At 34.8% G+C, this 16,973-nt stretch overlaps 1 protein-coding gene across 6 annotated transcripts in view; it reads left to right on the top strand.

Moving 5' to 3' along the window:
• Nucleotides 1-16,973, top strand: part of LYST (lysosomal trafficking regulator) — an 87,851-nt gene that overhangs the window by 37,162 nt on the left and 33,716 nt on the right. For 4 of the 6 annotated variants that reach the window (XM_027657276.1, XM_027657279.1, XM_027657274.1 and 1 more), the window contains 14 exons: nucleotides 526-743; nucleotides 1,508-1,574; nucleotides 2,397-2,506; nucleotides 3,548-3,971; nucleotides 5,088-5,232; nucleotides 6,020-6,193; nucleotides 7,580-7,740; nucleotides 8,311-8,501; nucleotides 10,010-10,255; nucleotides 11,826-11,999; nucleotides 12,264-12,413; nucleotides 13,029-13,166; nucleotides 14,224-14,422; nucleotides 15,643-15,774. In XM_027657276.1, the coding sequence (XP_027513077.1) occupies nucleotides 526-743; nucleotides 1,508-1,574; nucleotides 2,397-2,506; nucleotides 3,548-3,971; nucleotides 5,088-5,232; nucleotides 6,020-6,193; nucleotides 7,580-7,740; nucleotides 8,311-8,501; nucleotides 10,010-10,255; nucleotides 11,826-11,999; nucleotides 12,264-12,413; nucleotides 13,029-13,166; nucleotides 14,224-14,422; nucleotides 15,643-15,774 (2,529 nt within the window). The remainder of the gene's footprint in view (nucleotides 1-525; nucleotides 744-1,507; nucleotides 1,575-2,396; nucleotides 2,507-3,547; nucleotides 3,972-5,087; nucleotides 5,233-6,019; nucleotides 6,194-7,579; nucleotides 7,741-8,310; nucleotides 8,502-10,009; nucleotides 10,256-11,825; nucleotides 12,000-12,263; nucleotides 12,414-13,028; nucleotides 13,167-14,223; nucleotides 14,423-15,642; nucleotides 15,775-16,973) is intronic. The other 2 variants (XM_027657278.1, XM_027657277.1) reach the window with 2 other exon arrangements.

Below are 16,973 nucleotides of genomic sequence, written 5' to 3'. Positions count from 1 at the left end.
TTTTAAACTCTCTTCAAGATGTAACAGGAGGTGCTTAAGCTTTGCTTTTGTGGTTGTTATGCAGATATTCTGTCATATGCGTTTTCTGAGTTAAATAACTAAACTGCTTCTCCCAAACTTTTAACGAAAAATAATTTAAATTTATGTCCTTTCTTGGCAGGCTCAGAGTTTTGTATAGAAGTTTGAGGCTCTGTTATAATGATTTTACTGTCATGTTTCATGAATTGCATATTACACCATTACTGTGTGTCCAGTTCCCAAGAAATGAAGGCACATAGTTTAAGAGCATGTAATGGGAGAAACTGCATCCTCACCCTTCTGTGTTAGCAGGAAAATAGGAAAATCTGAAGAAGAATAGAAGGTTATGCTAATTTCTTATAGGCTAGTGACTACTTTTGGTTTGTACCTTATGAGAAGGTTGAAGGAAGTATGTCCTTGAATGTTCTGCTTAAATCGTGTAATTTGTGTTCAGCTGAGTAAGTTTCAGTGAGACAAGTGGTTTTGTTTTGGTTTTTTTTTTTTCAGGAGCAGACACAAAGGGAGAACCAGGTCCTTCAGGTTATTTTAATGACCTAACAGAAAACATCAATCAAGGAGAATTAATGTATCCTGAAATTTGCATGTTAGAATTAAACTTACTCTCAGCTGGTAATGCAAGTTTAGATGTGCTTGCTCATGTATTCCGAAGCTGCCTGAAAATCATCAGCCAGAAGGAGAGAAATGCCACTGTACTTATAGAACAGGTAAAAATGTTATTAACAAAGACAACAGTCTGGAGGTTGTGTATCTTTTCTTCAGTTTTATAGTACCAGTCTACCTAATAGTGTGATCTCAAATGTTCTCACTTGTTATGGGATTTTATAAGATCTGAAACAGTATGAATGACTGATATTGTCAACTGCGTTGTGTTTAGGTTACCAGGAACTAAGTAATGTGTTGAAAGATATTTGAGCTGCAGAGCTTTTGAGTTTCCCAGGTGTCTTATTTTATCAAGACTATTCAATCACTAAGGCTATAGCTAGAGATTTAATGATTGTCAGGGCATTAGAAAAAAAAGGCAGATATCTGCTTGTATATGTATGTATGTAAACATTCTACGCATACCTGTATTGAATATGTACTTTTAGAAATTGTGAGTCATATACCTCAAAAGTATTTCATGCTTTTATTCTTCCTAAGTTAATATTAGAAATGAGTTATGCAAATGTTGATGTCCTCACAAGCCTTTGGAATTTCTGATAGATAACTTTTTTCACTTGTTTAATAACTAAATTGAGTATGCCTCTTGCAAAAGAGAATCATTTAAATTTCAAAATCTCTTCTGCAACTGAACTGCACAGAACACGAAAGAATGTTCATTGGCAAATATAAAAAAAAAATCCATAATTTCAAGTAGTTGGAATTATCATTAAAATAATAGGAAGAGTTGATTGGAAGAATTTATTTTAGTTCTTTGAGCTGGAGGTTATTCTTCAGATATCCATTTTCCTTGTATTTTTTTTAACAGGGAGCTGTTAAACACCTTTTGGGAGGATTTCTGAATATATTGACACAAACGGAATCTAGTTTTCATGGTGAGTTAAAGGTTCAAGTAACTCAAATATTAGGTTTTGTAGTTTAGTGTATACACAGTCAAATTTTTTTAGTTCACAGTGCAAATGCAAAGTTGACAAAGGAAGTTCATTGGCATGTATGAATTTATGCAGCTGCTTTTTTAAGTTGTAAGAAACTTGTGCCTCTAGTGTAAATATGGGTTTATTTCTGAGCTAGTGGAAATATATTATATAAACAAATACTGGCAGATCTGAAAATGATAGTTAAAATTATAAACAGTGGTGTGATAGTGTTAAACATTGCTTGGAAAAATAGCAGCTGATTGAATTCTCACTCCATCACAACACAAGTTTTTATTTCCAATTTCTTTGTAACACAGGTCTTAATGATGTCTTGAGTTTTATTTCTAACTGTAAAACAGCTAGCTAATCCAAGGATGCATAGAATTAAATGTTTGCCCTAAGGTAGCTTCATGTGATGAGGCTGTTCCACAGTGGGAGATGTAAACCCATCCTAGGACTGGGATCCCTGGTTTTGAGGGAGAGCCTTTGCAAGTTAGATGCTAGGTTCCCAGGCTTTCAGACTCCACATTGCAAACTTGGGAGCTACATCTGGCATAGCTATCTGAGTTCATTCAATGAAATTTTTAATGGTAGTGTCAGGAAGTACTGTTCAATCTCGCTAGAATTTATCTTGTAATCATTATTGCTTCCTTAATTTGAAATGTTTTTGCAAAACACTTGGAATTCCAAGTTAATCTTTCCTCATAATAGTATAGAGTATGAATTTTTACAGCTTTAGAAAAAATTCTTTTAAGAATATTATTTTCTTCTTCTTTTTAGCATGTCAGATGGTGCTGGTAGATCTGCTAGTTTCCTTGATGAGTTCACAGACATGTGCAGAAGAGCTAACTCTTCTTCTTAGGATATTTTTGGAGAAGACACCTTGTACGGTATGTATGCAGGAGCACATGGCAAAATTCAGATGCTTATTAGAAAAATGAAACCAAAAGGAAATCCTTTTGTGTCCAAGAATTTTGAGAAATAAGATGATCAGTGACATTTGAACTGAGCAGAGCAAATAAAATTTGGTTGTTGAAGTAATTCTTTGTTAAAACAACAAAAGAACATAGGAGATAAGAGAGGGTTTTGAAGGGTGTGTGGGTCCTGGGGACTATCTTCAGTACAAGAAACCAAGATTCCTCTTGAGGAAGACTGACATAGTGGTTATGGATGACAGAACACTAATACTGCAAAATTCGAAGCAGTTACTTTGAAGTTATAAAGCATCTCACTATTTCAGGAATGCTTTAGCAGCAGGAATTACTTTCGAAAGTGTTGTAAGCTGGTTTGTGTAATGCTGGAATCTACTGTTTGTGTGGGATATACTGCTGAAATAACTGGTTTGTGTGCGAGTCTGTAGCAAAATACAAGTGGAAGAAAATAAAAACATTACTGTGGCATCTGAAATAGTACCAAACCAAACAAGGAGTCGCAAGTCAATTTTTCAAAGATAGCTTGTAATAATTGGCCAAGTGACTAGGGAAACTTTTTGGCTTAAGGGCTCAACTAGTTTTGTTGCTGATTATGCAATAACAAATTGATGGCCTGTGTGTGCATTCTTAACCAGCCTCAAACATGAGGTAAAAGGTGTGATCTTTTGTTGCAATATGAATTGATCTGTTAGCACATAACAAAAGTGAGATAAGATTGTGCAGTGACCACCTGCTTTGGTTCAGCTGATTTCTGAGCATGGTAACTTGAAAACTGATCTGCCTGGACTAAATCCCAAAGCTCTGCTGGGCCAGAGTCTGTTGAAGCAGCTACCTGATGCTTTGCAAATGTGTGAGTTTGATTATGAAAGTCCACCTCTGATGGGAAAACATGAATCCAAATTTAAATGAGGAGTGGCTTCTGTTTGGTTACATGATACTTGACTATGTGACGTAAACAGTTTAATTTTTTTTCTCATTTGTTTGGTTTATTTCTTCTAGGAGATACTACTCAAGGGTGTATTGAAGATTGTAGACACTAATATTTATATGAACCCATTACAGTACCTTGCCTTCCCTGTGCTACATGGCACGAATTTGAGTAGTGGTTCTTCACAAAAACATGCTAGCACTTCCAACAGCAAAACTGCTGGACTACTTAAAAGAGCAAAATTTTCACAGAGTAAGAAAGAGGCAGATAGTGAAAACTTGAGTCACCAGCTGCTTTCTTCTTGGCATGTAGCCCCAATTCACTTGCCTTTAGTTGGACAAAACTGTTGGCCACACATGTCTGATGGCTTCAGTGTCTCACTGTGGTTTCATCTGGAGTATGCTCATGAAACAGAAAATTCAACAGAAAAGGGGAAAAAAATCAAGAAAAGAAGCAGACTCATAACCGTAAAAGAGAACAGTTTTGACAGCACAGGTGAGCATACAGTACTTTCTGTTTCTGTTTAGGTAGCACTGGAGGATTCTGGTTACAAATAATACTAATCTATGTGCCATGTACAAAGGTTGGATTTTTTTTTTAAGATGTATATTATTAAACAGCAGTGGTAGTATTTCTGATTTTTCTTTGAGTACTGTTGTATACTTACAGATAAAACATTTGCAGCCCTGATCCTTAAGTTAGATTAATGTCTGCTTCCTTGGAAATACAGTATTCTCATTGAATTTGTAACTTCAGTAAAATGTGTATATGCTACTTCATGTTATGATTAAGAAAATATTAAATGCTGCAACCGAATGGGAAAAAAACGCTCTCAAGTTTATTTGGTTTCATGTATTGATAATGAAGTCTCAGGCTAACTCAGCATAAATCCTCTTAACTTTCCTTGTGTGCACCATTGTAAATGCCAATTGCTGTACAATATTATTCTGTCTATACTTTTGTAGAGACACCTGCTCCCAAACTGTTCTAAACAGAATCTTTTGGATTATAATTTGTAGGAGGAAAAATTCTTAAATTTGTTTAAAATGTCTCCCATTCACAACACTTGGAATACCTGTACTCTTTTCCTTTTACTGTATTTAAATAAAAGGAGAGAAAACTCAACCCTGAATCTTGGAACTCACTAGAGCTGCTGTTGTTAGAAGGTCTGTGCTTTTCCTTGGTAAAGTAAAAATACTGAATACAAGATCATGCTTAAAGGGTAGTATGATTTGTGAAGAAAAATCTGAAGACTTCTTGGTGCATACTGACAGTTCAACATAGGAATGTAATATGATGTGGCATGTCAAAAGCATCATTGATAGAATGTATTCAGCTCAGTGGATTTACTTGATTACTAAAAAAAAAATGTGAGGTGCTGAGTTAATGTCAAGTTCCTCTGTTTCAGTTTGACACTCAAATTTCTGAACAGAATCATGCATATTAGTCAGCCCACTATAAAAAAAAAAAAAGGAAAGAACAACAAAAAAACCCTCAACTAAACAAAAAAAATCTATTTGGTACCTGAACTGTTTCTTTTCTTACTTGTGTGATATATGGTGTGAAAGGCATTGTTGTATTGTAACTGTGTATAAACGTTTATATTTCTAGAAGAAACGAAGTCTATGGGAACAGAGTACCTAAGTCTGGGAGAGAAACTTCTTGAAGATGGCTGTATTCATATAATTTCATTGGGTTCCAAAGCATTGATGATACAAGTCTGGGCAGACTTGAATACTGGAGCATTTATATTTCGGTATGCTGTTTTAGTCTAAAAGTAGTCCTGTGAACATATTGTATGACTTCCACTAGCAGCCTGCAGAGAATACTGCAGGAGAGTAGAGAACTAATTTCTATAGTAGAGAGGTTTTGCACACTGAGGGAGCAACATCAAGGATGTCTATTAGATACAGATCTGCAGGGTTGTGAGCTTAAAGTATTAGGGTCTGGGCTTGCATGTTTCACACAGCCATGTATAAGTAACTGCCCAAAGTAAGCTTCAAGGTCAGTCATAAACATAATGCAATGCAAAGCAGCAATTCAAGCTTTAATGAAATGACACAATAAATGTGTTAAGATGGAAAAAGTTTTGGCAGCTGTAGGTTATCACACCTGCTGTTATGTAATATTTACTGTGACAGTCTTGGTTTTAATCTTCTGAACACATTTTAGCCCTAATTTAGTTCTCATAAGTAATCTATCCTTAAAATAGGTTTAAAACTGCAATTTTAGAACACTTTATTTCAGTGTTCAAAGCACCTGCATTTTTTCAATAAACTGAATTTAACTTCTCTGTAAAATAGAGATAATATCCTTATCTTAAATATAAGCAGATTTATGCAGACAAGTTGAAACCATGATGTGAGGACTTCCCTAGCTTATGCTGAGCACTCTAAAAATAGTTTTGTGATCAAAAAAATTACCTGTGAAAGTTAAGGAATGCAATCTCAAATTAACTGAGGCCAAAAATTGCAGACTTGAGGCTTAAAATACAAGTACGAAAACAAACATACGCACTCATTTTTCTTCTCTTGTTTTCACAGTATATGCATGGATCCAAATGACGAGATGAAAGCTGGTTTGCTGGCACAGGCAGAATCTCCAGAAAATGTTTTCCTTTTGGGCAGGTGGCAGCATTTGGCATTAAAATATCTGCAGAAGCCAGAAAGCAAGAAAAATATCCATGGAAAGCTGTTGCTGTGGGTTTCTGGTCAGAGGTAAAGAATACATTAGTTGTACCTAGATACTTCTTTAAAGATGTTTTCTGGTAGGAATATATCAGCACTATGTTGGCACAAGCTGAAGTTATGGTTGAGTAGTCTTCTAGGAGGGTAGGAGAGGGGGGGGTATTACACTGCTAGGAATTCTCTAGAATAGTTGTGATTCCTTTGAGAATCATCCGTTTATACTATGGACCTGTGCAGACATCAGTGTGATTCTTCATCATGAATAAGTGAAAGAGGTAAGTACTGCAAGATTTTGAGTAATGTCCAAAATAAGCTAAGGCATGAAGTTAGGAGTAGGCATAATGTCTCTGGTTAGGTTAAGAATTCACATTAAGGAGGTATAGCTCAGGTACAGGCGATGTTGTTGAAAGTAGTAATTAAGAGGAGAAGGCAGTAACTTTGTTCCACTGAGGGAAATGGAGAGGTGAGAAGTTAAAAAATATTTCAAACAAAATCTGAACTGCCAATTGGAAGTACAATTTTTTCAACTGCAAAGCTAAGGTCCGTGCTCCTAGATGAGGTACCTGATGCCAGGTTGGGTGGGCCTGTGCCTGCATGAATTACTCATTGGTTAGAGGAAAAGGTATTTATTAAATATCTGTCTTTATGCTTTCTTCCTAAAGTCCAGACTGTGAAGGCTGTGTTCAGTCTGTACATGCTGGTATGCAATAAAGTCCAAATATGGAGACATAGGGGGAAGCTAAAAGTACTACAATGTTCTGCATGTGTGCAGTTATTGAGGCCCCTCTATATATAGTTGCTAGTTTGCCAGTAGTTTGGCTCTTTCAGGAAGCTTTGGATGATGTTTACAGTCTAATTGCTCTGTTTATGTAATGACACATAAATTTATTTGGATGCTTTCTGAAAGCATCAGGCTTATTGCCCCTGGCTCTGCAGCACACTAGTTCTGACCATGTTCCTTGGTATAAGCAAATCCTCAATGTGGTATTTTCCAGCATATGTGAACCACAGTTTTCATTGTGTCTTGGCATAGTCAAAGGCCTTCGACTTCTTAGGAAGAGTAGAAATGCTTGAAAAATCATGGTATTTTAGAAGCATATATAGTGTTACATATGTTTCTTCTTTGAGGTCAGAGGAAGGAAGGAATTTCAGATCCAGGAAATACTGACTTGATGGCAACCCTAGTTGGAACTCTATTCTGCTCTATACAGTATCTGAATACATATGTCATTATGTAACTGAGTTTTAAGGTGCCTAGAAGTTGAAGAGGACTCGAGTAATTTAATGTTGATGTGACAGCATGGCTTCTCATCTAGTAAATATTTAAAATGAATTTTAAACCTAAGCTGAATATCTTAGATAGCAATTTTGATCAGTTCTTAATATTTAAACATGTTTGTTTATGTATATTTTCAGGAAATGTGATATTGATTTAGATTTCTCACTGCCAAGGAAAACAAGCTTATCATCTGACAGTAACAAAACATTTTGCATGATTGGACATTGTACATCATCTCAAGAAGAATTGCTTCGATTGTCGGGTAGATGGAATCTTGGAAATCTGCTTCTATTTAATGGTACCTTTGAATGCTTTTTTTCTTGAATAAGTCTTCATTTCCTCTTCTCTCTCCAAGATCAAAGGCTTATTTAGTTCTTTTTTTAATGTGCCAAGCTTTTACAGTAAAAACAACGATATATTCTTTAGCATCATATTATATCAGGGAGAAAGCAGGCAAATGTTTCAGTATTGGGTACTTCCTAATGTGCTTTTCTGCCATATTCTCTTGCTTTCTTTTTAGTGACATAATTGGTAATTATAGTTACTTTAGTGGTTTTTAAAATTTCTTTAAATTATATCTTGAGATAGGGGATGGAAAGACAGTGGTGTTTGTTCTGGTTTGTTTGTTTGTTTTTTTTAAGCACTCAGTCTCTTTTATCTGGAAAATTGGTTTCACTTACCTGCTTTTAAACTACTAGCTTCAAATTACTTAAAGCACATTAAAAAGTAAACAAAATCTGAACCACTGAATGCTGAGTTAAGCATGCTTTTTTCTGAAACTACTGATGTTACTGCTCTGTGGTGTGTCAGAAATGAATTTTGCTTTATTGTATAGTAAAGAGTTAACAGATCATTTTCTGGATTTTAGGTGCAAATATTGGACCGGAGGAAGCATTTTACTTATACACATGTGGGCCAGACTTCACATCTGTAATGCCTTGTAAATATGGCAAAACGTTGACTGACTGCTCCAAGTACATAAGTAAAGAGATTCTACAATGTGAACAAGTTAAGGAGCTCTTCATGACAAGAAAGGAAGTGGATGTTGGGCCTTTAATTGTAAGTTTCTACTTAAAAATGGTTCTTAATCTCTTAGAAATGATTAAGAAATTATGAACAAGTTTCCTGCTGTCTCCCAAAGCGCTTCACTTGATCAAAGCGGACAGGAGCAAATCCTGTTCTTGTTAAAATCACTACAGGGTTCTTCCCACTTATTTCAGTGGGAGTTGAACTCCACACAGGGTGGCTGTTTCATCTTGCTTTAGGTTGGATTCTGAAAATTTCTAGATGTTCCAGCATCTATAATACTGCGTACTAAATTGTACTGCATGAACAGGTGCCTCCAAAAGGTCTAGGATGGATATATAGAGAGGATCCCTCCACTAGTGTAAAGGTAGTCAAGGACAGCTTAGTTAACCTGTTAACATTAAAACTGAGAGAGGAGGAGAAAGGAGGCTTTATCTGGCTTTAAGAGGAAGCAAAAGAATTCATCCCAGTTCTTTGAAGGTTTTGAAGGGAGTAAGTTTGCATCAAATTTAGCTGAAAAGTCATTCTGCAGCTGGCAGATCTTAGCTTTTCTCACCTTTCCTGATTGAAACAACCATGCCAGATGCAGGTGTAAATACAGTGACACTAGAAAAAAGAATAAAATAAAGCTTTTTGGAACTTGCTGTATTTTGGGAATTCATACACTAGTAACTCCTGCTGTATGAATTGTTTCCAGTAGAGGGATTTTTCTGATCTCGTAGGCAAAGGGTCATTCTGTCTGAATATGATCCTTGTAAATGGTACCAAATTTTGAATAGGTTAAGAAGGAATGAATGGGATAAGTAAAAGCTTAGCAAAGCAGTCTTGCAACTTTTAAGCTTATTTTGCCTTACAGAACACCAAGTAGCTAGAGAGAAGAACCATGTGCTTGAGTGATGAATTAATCTTTGCACTTTTGCAAAGAATACAAGTGCCTTAAATGAAGTTATTTCTCTATTTTAAATAACCTTCCAAATATGATAATTTTACATTTTCTATGAAAATTAGTTGTTTACTTTCTGTAGGAGCTTTGGCTTTTAAGTCTCTTCATTGATGAAATTTCTTCTATTGAGTTCCTCTTATGGCAAAGCTGATGAAAGGATAAACTTAAAACAAAAAAAAAAAGAGAAATTTTTAAAAAGCAACCTATAACTTTCTATTTTGGACTTGCCACTTTAGAAAAAGAGACAATTTACCCAATACCTCTGTATGCTCATTTTATTTTATCTATGTCAATAGTTTGTTTTTGTGCAAAACAGTTGTCATTCTATAGGCGATAAGAGGGGGATCCTTGATGGAATTTTTTAGTGCTTTCTTAACTTTCTGTGCTTTAGGTATTGCATAAATTTTCTAAGATTTAGGAATCCTGTTGCTTTTTAGTGCATGTGGTCCACACGCAACTTCAGAGCATTCTAGTGGTAAAGTAGAAATGAACCGCTGAAGTTGTTGCTACTTGCTTTAGGTGGCTTTTGTGTCCTGGATGTGTGAGGATTTTTGTATTAAACTTTCTAGAAAAAAAATTTAAACTTCTCTTGTTTCAGGAGAGTCTTGCTGTTGTTTATACCACATGCTGCCCTGGTCAGTACACCATATATGAACCTGTTATTAGACTGAAAGGTCAAGTGAAAACTGTACCTTCTCAGAGACCTTTCAGTTTGAAAGAAGTTCAAAGCAACGTATTGGACTCTCATCACCTAAAAACACTTCAGCCTGTTGAATATAAAACTCTTCAGGGTATACTACATGAAATCGGAGGAACTGGTGCATTTGTTTTCCTCTTTGCTAGGGTAAGGGGGCTGGAGGAGGGGGGGTTGCATGTATGTGTTTTCCCATATAAAATTTTCCTTGGATCTTGGGTAGCAAATCTCATTATTCTAGCTACCTTTCTCTAGGTTGCATGTGATGCCTTTCTCTTAAAACTTGTGGAAAATACTTGTGCCATAACAGACTGTATCACACAGGTTGTCTTAAATTGGAAATGTAATTCTAATTCTATTGCATAATGTTTTAGTTAATATTGCTAATATGTAAGATGGCATGTTACATTTTGATTTAGAAATAGGACTTTCAAATGTCAAAAAAGATTATTTTTAGGGGTGTTGTAAAGCTGATCATATTTTTGGTCTCTGATTTTGAAGCACTTAAATTCATGGCATATCTTTAACAGTTTAACCGCAGAATACTCACAATGCAAGTATGAATAAATGTGAAACTACATGGTGTGGAAAGCTTTATTTTTATCTGATAAATCATGAGAGCTTTTTGAGATAACTGTTCAGCTGTACTCAAAGGCTTACTTATCCAGTGTAAGAGAAAATGTAATTTCAAAAATAGTAAGGCTATGAGCCTTAACTTCATTACTACTTACTTAAATGTGACCTTTATGTGGAAAGGCTAATATTTGTGCCAGGAATCTCTGAAGTACTATAGTTAATTCAAAATACTACTGTAGACCTAAAGCTTGTCTTGATTTATGTGTCTCTGGTATGGTTCTGAAAGATATATGGAGAGTAATAAATGCACATTAGATCATGGCTATGAAGACACTGCCTGCTGTAATTTTACCATTGATTATGAAATCTGAGGAGAAAATCCTAATCCATGTTATTCTATTATGTGAATTTATGCCAAGTACGTGCTACAGATCAGTAGCACATGGACTGTTTGCATCAGAAAAGCAAGAAGACAATAGATCAGATGTCAGGCAATACAGGTATACCTGTCTATAAATGTGTAGTGCAGCAGAATTAACAGGTATGTGGCAAGAGAAGCTATGAAACTGAAGTTCCATTAATGTGAGATTTCATTCTTGTTCATTTTTGGTTGAAATTCTATTCGCTTTTTCTTGGGATTCAAGAATTGTAGAAAGTAAAGAGAAAAGAATGGTTTGTGGTCTTCATCTATCCAATTGCTTGTCTCTTTGTGGATAAAATAAAACTTTAATGTTTGACACTTACAGGCAGGTATAGTCTAGACCTTCAGGAACCTTATTTTAAAGCTTTCCTTAAACATTTAAGAAACCTAATTTTCCAGGGCAAACAGATTCTTCTTATTAGAGGCTTATGTATTTCATGACCTTGTGACTTTGTAGTATGGTAAGTGCCTTCTACTTTAAATTTATTTGGAACAGACTTTCTTCTCGGAAAAGGATTCTTGTAAAGGGACTTCTATTTTCTTAGCAAATATATCTGAATGTACACACATAGAAAAAAATGAAGGCTACGTACATAACATAAAGCTCTTTAAAACAGATTTAATCCAGAAGTTATGATTTAGGAATACAAAAAAGTATTTATAACTCTTTTTTTTCTAAATGTTTCTCACTTTAACCGTCTTATAAATTTGCCTTTTCTTCAGGTAGTAGAGATTAGCAGCTCTGAAGACACTCAAGCTTTAGCACTACAACTTATACTATCTTTGACAAAATACAATCAACAGAGAATACAGGAGATGGACAATTGTAATGGTTATTCTATGATTCGTCGAGTGTTGATCAAACCAAAATGCATTGTTGGATTTTGCATGCTGAAGGTAGAGTCCTCTTTTAAACCTGATATTTTCTTCAACATTAGCACAAATTTAGAAACTTCTCTGTGATTTTAATTTTACATTTGAAGCTGTTTTTAGAGGCAGAACAGTGATTTTAAGCAAGTTTGGTGTTGACCAGGTATATATGTCTTCCCTATTGGGAGTATGCTGTCTCTTTAAAGATTTACCTTTTTTGTTATAATTTGGATAGAACAACTGTACTACTTTGTGATTATGACACTTAAAAAAAATTTCTCCCTTTTCAAGACTCTCCTTGAAGGATGCTGCAGTGATGAGATTCTCTATATAAATGAAAATGGACAATTCCAGCTTGATGCAGACTCTACTGCAGTTATTCAAGATGTTCAATTGTTAGAAAAGTTACTGCTTGACTGGAAGATATGGTCTAAAGCAAAGGTAAGTACTTTAGTTTTGGAAATATTTCAGGTCTAAAATTCAATATTTAAAAAAAAAAAGGTATTATGAGTAAGAAATTAATTTCTCCAGTTACATGTCAGTATTATTACAATTTTCTAAAATTAATGGTCCTTATTTTTCTTTGAATAGCTGCTAGTAGCATTAAGCTCCCAATATCAATGATGCAAGTAGCCTTATATATTAAAGTCTGTAAATGTGATGTATGCATATGAATTGTTAGTTGAACTGATGATTTTTTTTTTGTGGAGAAATTGCTAAAACTAAAAAAGACCTGCTTTCTTTTGGAGTTAAACTATTGAAAATAACCATCCAGTGTTAATATAGCAAATAATATACAAAACTAATTTTAGACAGGAAGTTGAAGGGTTTTTTTGGTGGTAGCTTAGTCATTAAAATAAACTTAGTTTTGTATGAACATAACTTTTCTGGTAGTTTCTAGTTCTGACTTACCATTTGTAGTCATTTAGTCATCATCTTAGATGCAAAACTAACTTGACTTCATTGTGTTTGTTGTTTTTTGTTGTTTTTTTTCACAGTGTGTAGACTGACAAATGTATTTTTGAAGTGATGTTTCTGGGTTTTTTTGTTTTTCAGCAAGGTGTTTGGGAAACTCTGTTAGCAGCTCTAGAAATCCTTATCAGAGCTAACCATCACCAACAGATGTTTAACATTAAGCAACTATTGAAAGCTCAAGTGGTACATCACTTCCTGTTAACTTGTCAGGTTCTGCAGGTACTTTCACTCTAAAATCCTACTTTGTGCTTGGTAAATACTCATTTTAATTTGGGGAGGGTAGAGAAGAGACTAAATGCGGTAGAAAAAGCTACTTCAGTAGACGGTCCTCTGTGCTTCTAGACCTAGTAAGGAACTGTATCATTTTACATCAACAATGCCTAGATACAGAATGTTTCATAGTATTTACTGTCTTTTCTGCACATTAGGGAAAATTAGTATCTTGCTTAAAAAAAACTACTCAAATTGGGCAACAACAGTTTGGCAGTTTTGGGGGTCTGATGGAATGGAAGATGAAATTATATAAACCATTCCCTTTGGAAAAAATCACTTCAATTAGCTTAATTTAGTCTTTTCCTGCAGCAGTCTCAGTTAAGATGCTTGGGTATAAAAAAGGAGATGAAAATTAGAGAACTTGGGAATAAGTTAATCACTATGGTCACCTTAGAGTAGGATTTCCCACAAGTTTCTTTAAGTCCGCTTCTAAAATCCATATTATTTTAATTTTTGTTTTTTTTCAGCTAGCCAGCATCAAACTATAGAATGCTTGATCAAGCAGAAATTATAAATACAATTATCAATGAAATCTCAAATGTGTATGTTTATAAAAATGGCTATTGAAGTGGAAATATGGAAAACCCAGTGTGGCACTGTTCAGAAAGTTTTTAATGTTTGAAATGTTGGTATTGGCAACTATTAATTTCTCTGTAAATATGTAATACAATGACAATAACCTATATTTTCAATGGTGATTCATGTCCTAGGGCTCCAACATTTCAATACAGATTAGTGTAGTATGCTGAACATCTTAGTTTTCCAAAAATCAATTTGCATAACATTTGCAATACCTTGTTTCCGTCTGGATTTTGAGTAGGCTGGATTTGGATAACATTGAGTAGGTACAGTAGGTCCTCTCAATTTAAAGAATACAACTTTATTAGTTGAGCTGCTTTTCTTATCTGTTTTACTACAGCATGACAATTTTAAAAAAAAAAAGACAATTGCTGTCAAATTAAAAATACAAGTAACTTACAGTTGTACTACTCTTCCTTTCTAGGAGCATAAAGAAGGGCACCTTGCATCCCTACCTCGGGAGGTTTGCAGGTCATTTGTGAAAATAATTGAAGAAGTGCTTGGTTCTCCCCCCGACCTGGAATTGCTGACGCTGGTCTTCAATTTCCTCTTAGCGGTTCACCCTCCCACTAATACATACGTTTGTCACAATCCTACTAACTTCTACTTTTCCCTGCACATAGGTAAATATGTCACATTTAGCTAGTAGTAAGCAATAAGATAAAAATCTGGTCATAAATTAATATCTAAAAAAATCTCTTTGCTGTATTTTAGTAATGATATATAAAAAAATTATTGAATTCTTGGGACTTAATACTGTAAATTACTTTTATTTTTCTGAGAGAGGTTAGACTTTGTTTGCTTGGCTTACTTGGAGAGCTTTCTTCTGTCTACAGCCATAGGTAATATCTCTGTGATTATGCCATTAACTTCCTTTAAAGTTTGGTGCTGCTAAATGGAATGCATAATGTTAGCTACCTATGTGGACACATTTGTCTTGGGTGAACTTGGAGAACAACATCTAGTTTGCTCGTAAATGAAACTTTTCAGAAATATGTGCATATAGTCTTGTTTTAATTTCTACTTTCTTGTTTACTGTTATGGAATTCCTGGAAAAATAAAAGGCCTGAGGGGCATTTTTAGCAATCGATCAGTTGCACTACAAGATGTCATTGGCAGGCATTATCAGTTCTTACTAGTTACTGGCAGTACTTTATGGGCTTTGAGGGATGCAGACCTAGAACAACAGCTTCTTTAGTATATCTGTACTCGATGATCATGTTGGCAAAATGACTGATATGAACTTTAAAAAACTCTTTCTTGCTCTTTTTAAAAATGAGAAATTACAAACAGTTCGTACTTTAATATTAGCATTGTGCAACCTTAGCCGTAACTTATGTGAACCTGGAAAGCATCATCCAATTTTGAAGTATTTTCTCCTTTTGCAGATTCTTGTGTACCTCAAGGTTTAGTAATCAGTTTCAAACGCAACACAGCTGTATTTATATGTATCTATCCTCTAATACCAACTGATGTAAAATTCTGAGTAAGAGTAGAATGCACTTTTCGATACTTGGAGCCTTACTAGGCTGTTTGAGAACAGTCACTTGTTTTTGACGTGACAAAAAGTCAGTTATCACTACTTGTATGCCTACAAGGACTGTCCATAAATGTAACTGCTTTAGTACATCATAATATTTTCATTGTTCTAAAATAAATTTTAAAGTTGAATTGCTAATCCAAAAAATGATGTTCAAGTGCTTTTTCTAGGTTACTTGCACTTGAGCTCTTCTCGTTAGCCTCCAGTGATCCGCTCAAAATGTAATCTGACTACTACGAGTCTAATATGTCAACAATGCAAACATAAAACACTTTTATTTAACTTTTTCCCTTTTCTTTCTAGATGGCAAAATTTTCCAGGAGAAAGTTGAATCACTTAGGTACCTGAGAAATTCCAGCAGTGGTGGGAAGTCAGTAGACAATTCTGCATTTGTGATTACATCTCCAACTGGATTTACAGCTTTACCACTGGAAGGTAAAACAATGCTGGGAAAAAAAGGATGTTAAGACACAATCTTTTGGCAAATGACCAGAGTGCTTGAAAGTGTTACTTTCCCACAGGTATCTCTTACAGAGCTCCCTCCCCCTGTCCCTTGGAGCTTGATACCTGAACAGTAGAGTAGGAAGGATGGAACTGAACATGCTACCTAAACTGCTCTTCATTCTTAAGTTGAGACAAATTGCCACATTGATGGCTCAGGCAGTGAGTTGGACCAGATAAGCTGAACCATCTCATTTGTTGAACAGACCTGCTAAAGATGCCTGAGAATGCCTTAGCCAGGCAGCAGCTGAAGTAGTGAACCATAAGCAACTATCTTATCTGGGGAGGAAGTGTTAAGCTGATACTTTTCTTTATTTGTGCATAATTCTTATCTGTTCTAAATATGATATTAAAGTATTACCATTTAGTTCTACTGTAGGTATAGAAACTGTTCCTACATGACAGAGGATGGGAAAGTATATCTTATGAAGAACAAGATACCTTGGTTATATAAATTAAAATTGAATCTTTTTCTGGGAACAGTCTCAGATAGCATGCTGAACAGGTTGAGGTCTGTAAAGATAACTGCTTTCATCAGTTTTGAATTCCTCTGCTATAGATGCTGAAATACAGTGAAGTTATTTGTTCAATCTGGTAACTTTTTTTTCAGTTGGTGTCCTGTCAGTGGGATGTTTTTTGCATTATTATTGAATTAGAGTTTTAATCATACTTTTTACAGATTTGCATAGGCAATCAACAAATATCATCTGAAAAACAAAAGCTGAAACACCACTTCTGTTTAAACCTTTATTTAAGCTTGTTGACAATGAGAAATAAATTCAAAATAAAAATTCATAGTCTAAGTTCACCAATATATACAAAATAGGAATGGAAAAAAGTTACTGATCTCTAAATTAACTGCTATATATTTCACATCTTGTGTGACTCAGTTATCTTCTATCTATTACAGTGTAATACCTTTTACAATTGATGTCTTGTTGCTGCTTTGCTTTGGAAAAGGAAATTGAGTCTTCAACTACTTCATTTGAAACAATGTTTATTCATGTGTCTGTTTAGAAAAGCAGTGATGTAAAGAACAGATCACAGTACTAAACTGCATATGGAATTAGTCCTTTTCCCATATGGATAATATGACATCTCATTCTTCTAAACTGAATACTCTTTTTATATAA

The sequence above is a fragment of the Corapipo altera genome, unplaced genomic scaffold (genome assembly GCF_003945725.1).
Source record: "Corapipo altera isolate COAL_440 unplaced genomic scaffold, ASM394572v1 2c, whole genome shotgun sequence".
Lineage (NCBI taxonomy): Eukaryota > Metazoa > Chordata > Aves > Passeriformes > Pipridae > Corapipo > Corapipo altera.
The sequence above is the reverse complement of the archived record's forward strand: the minus strand, read 5'-3'. Positions and strand labels throughout refer to the sequence as shown.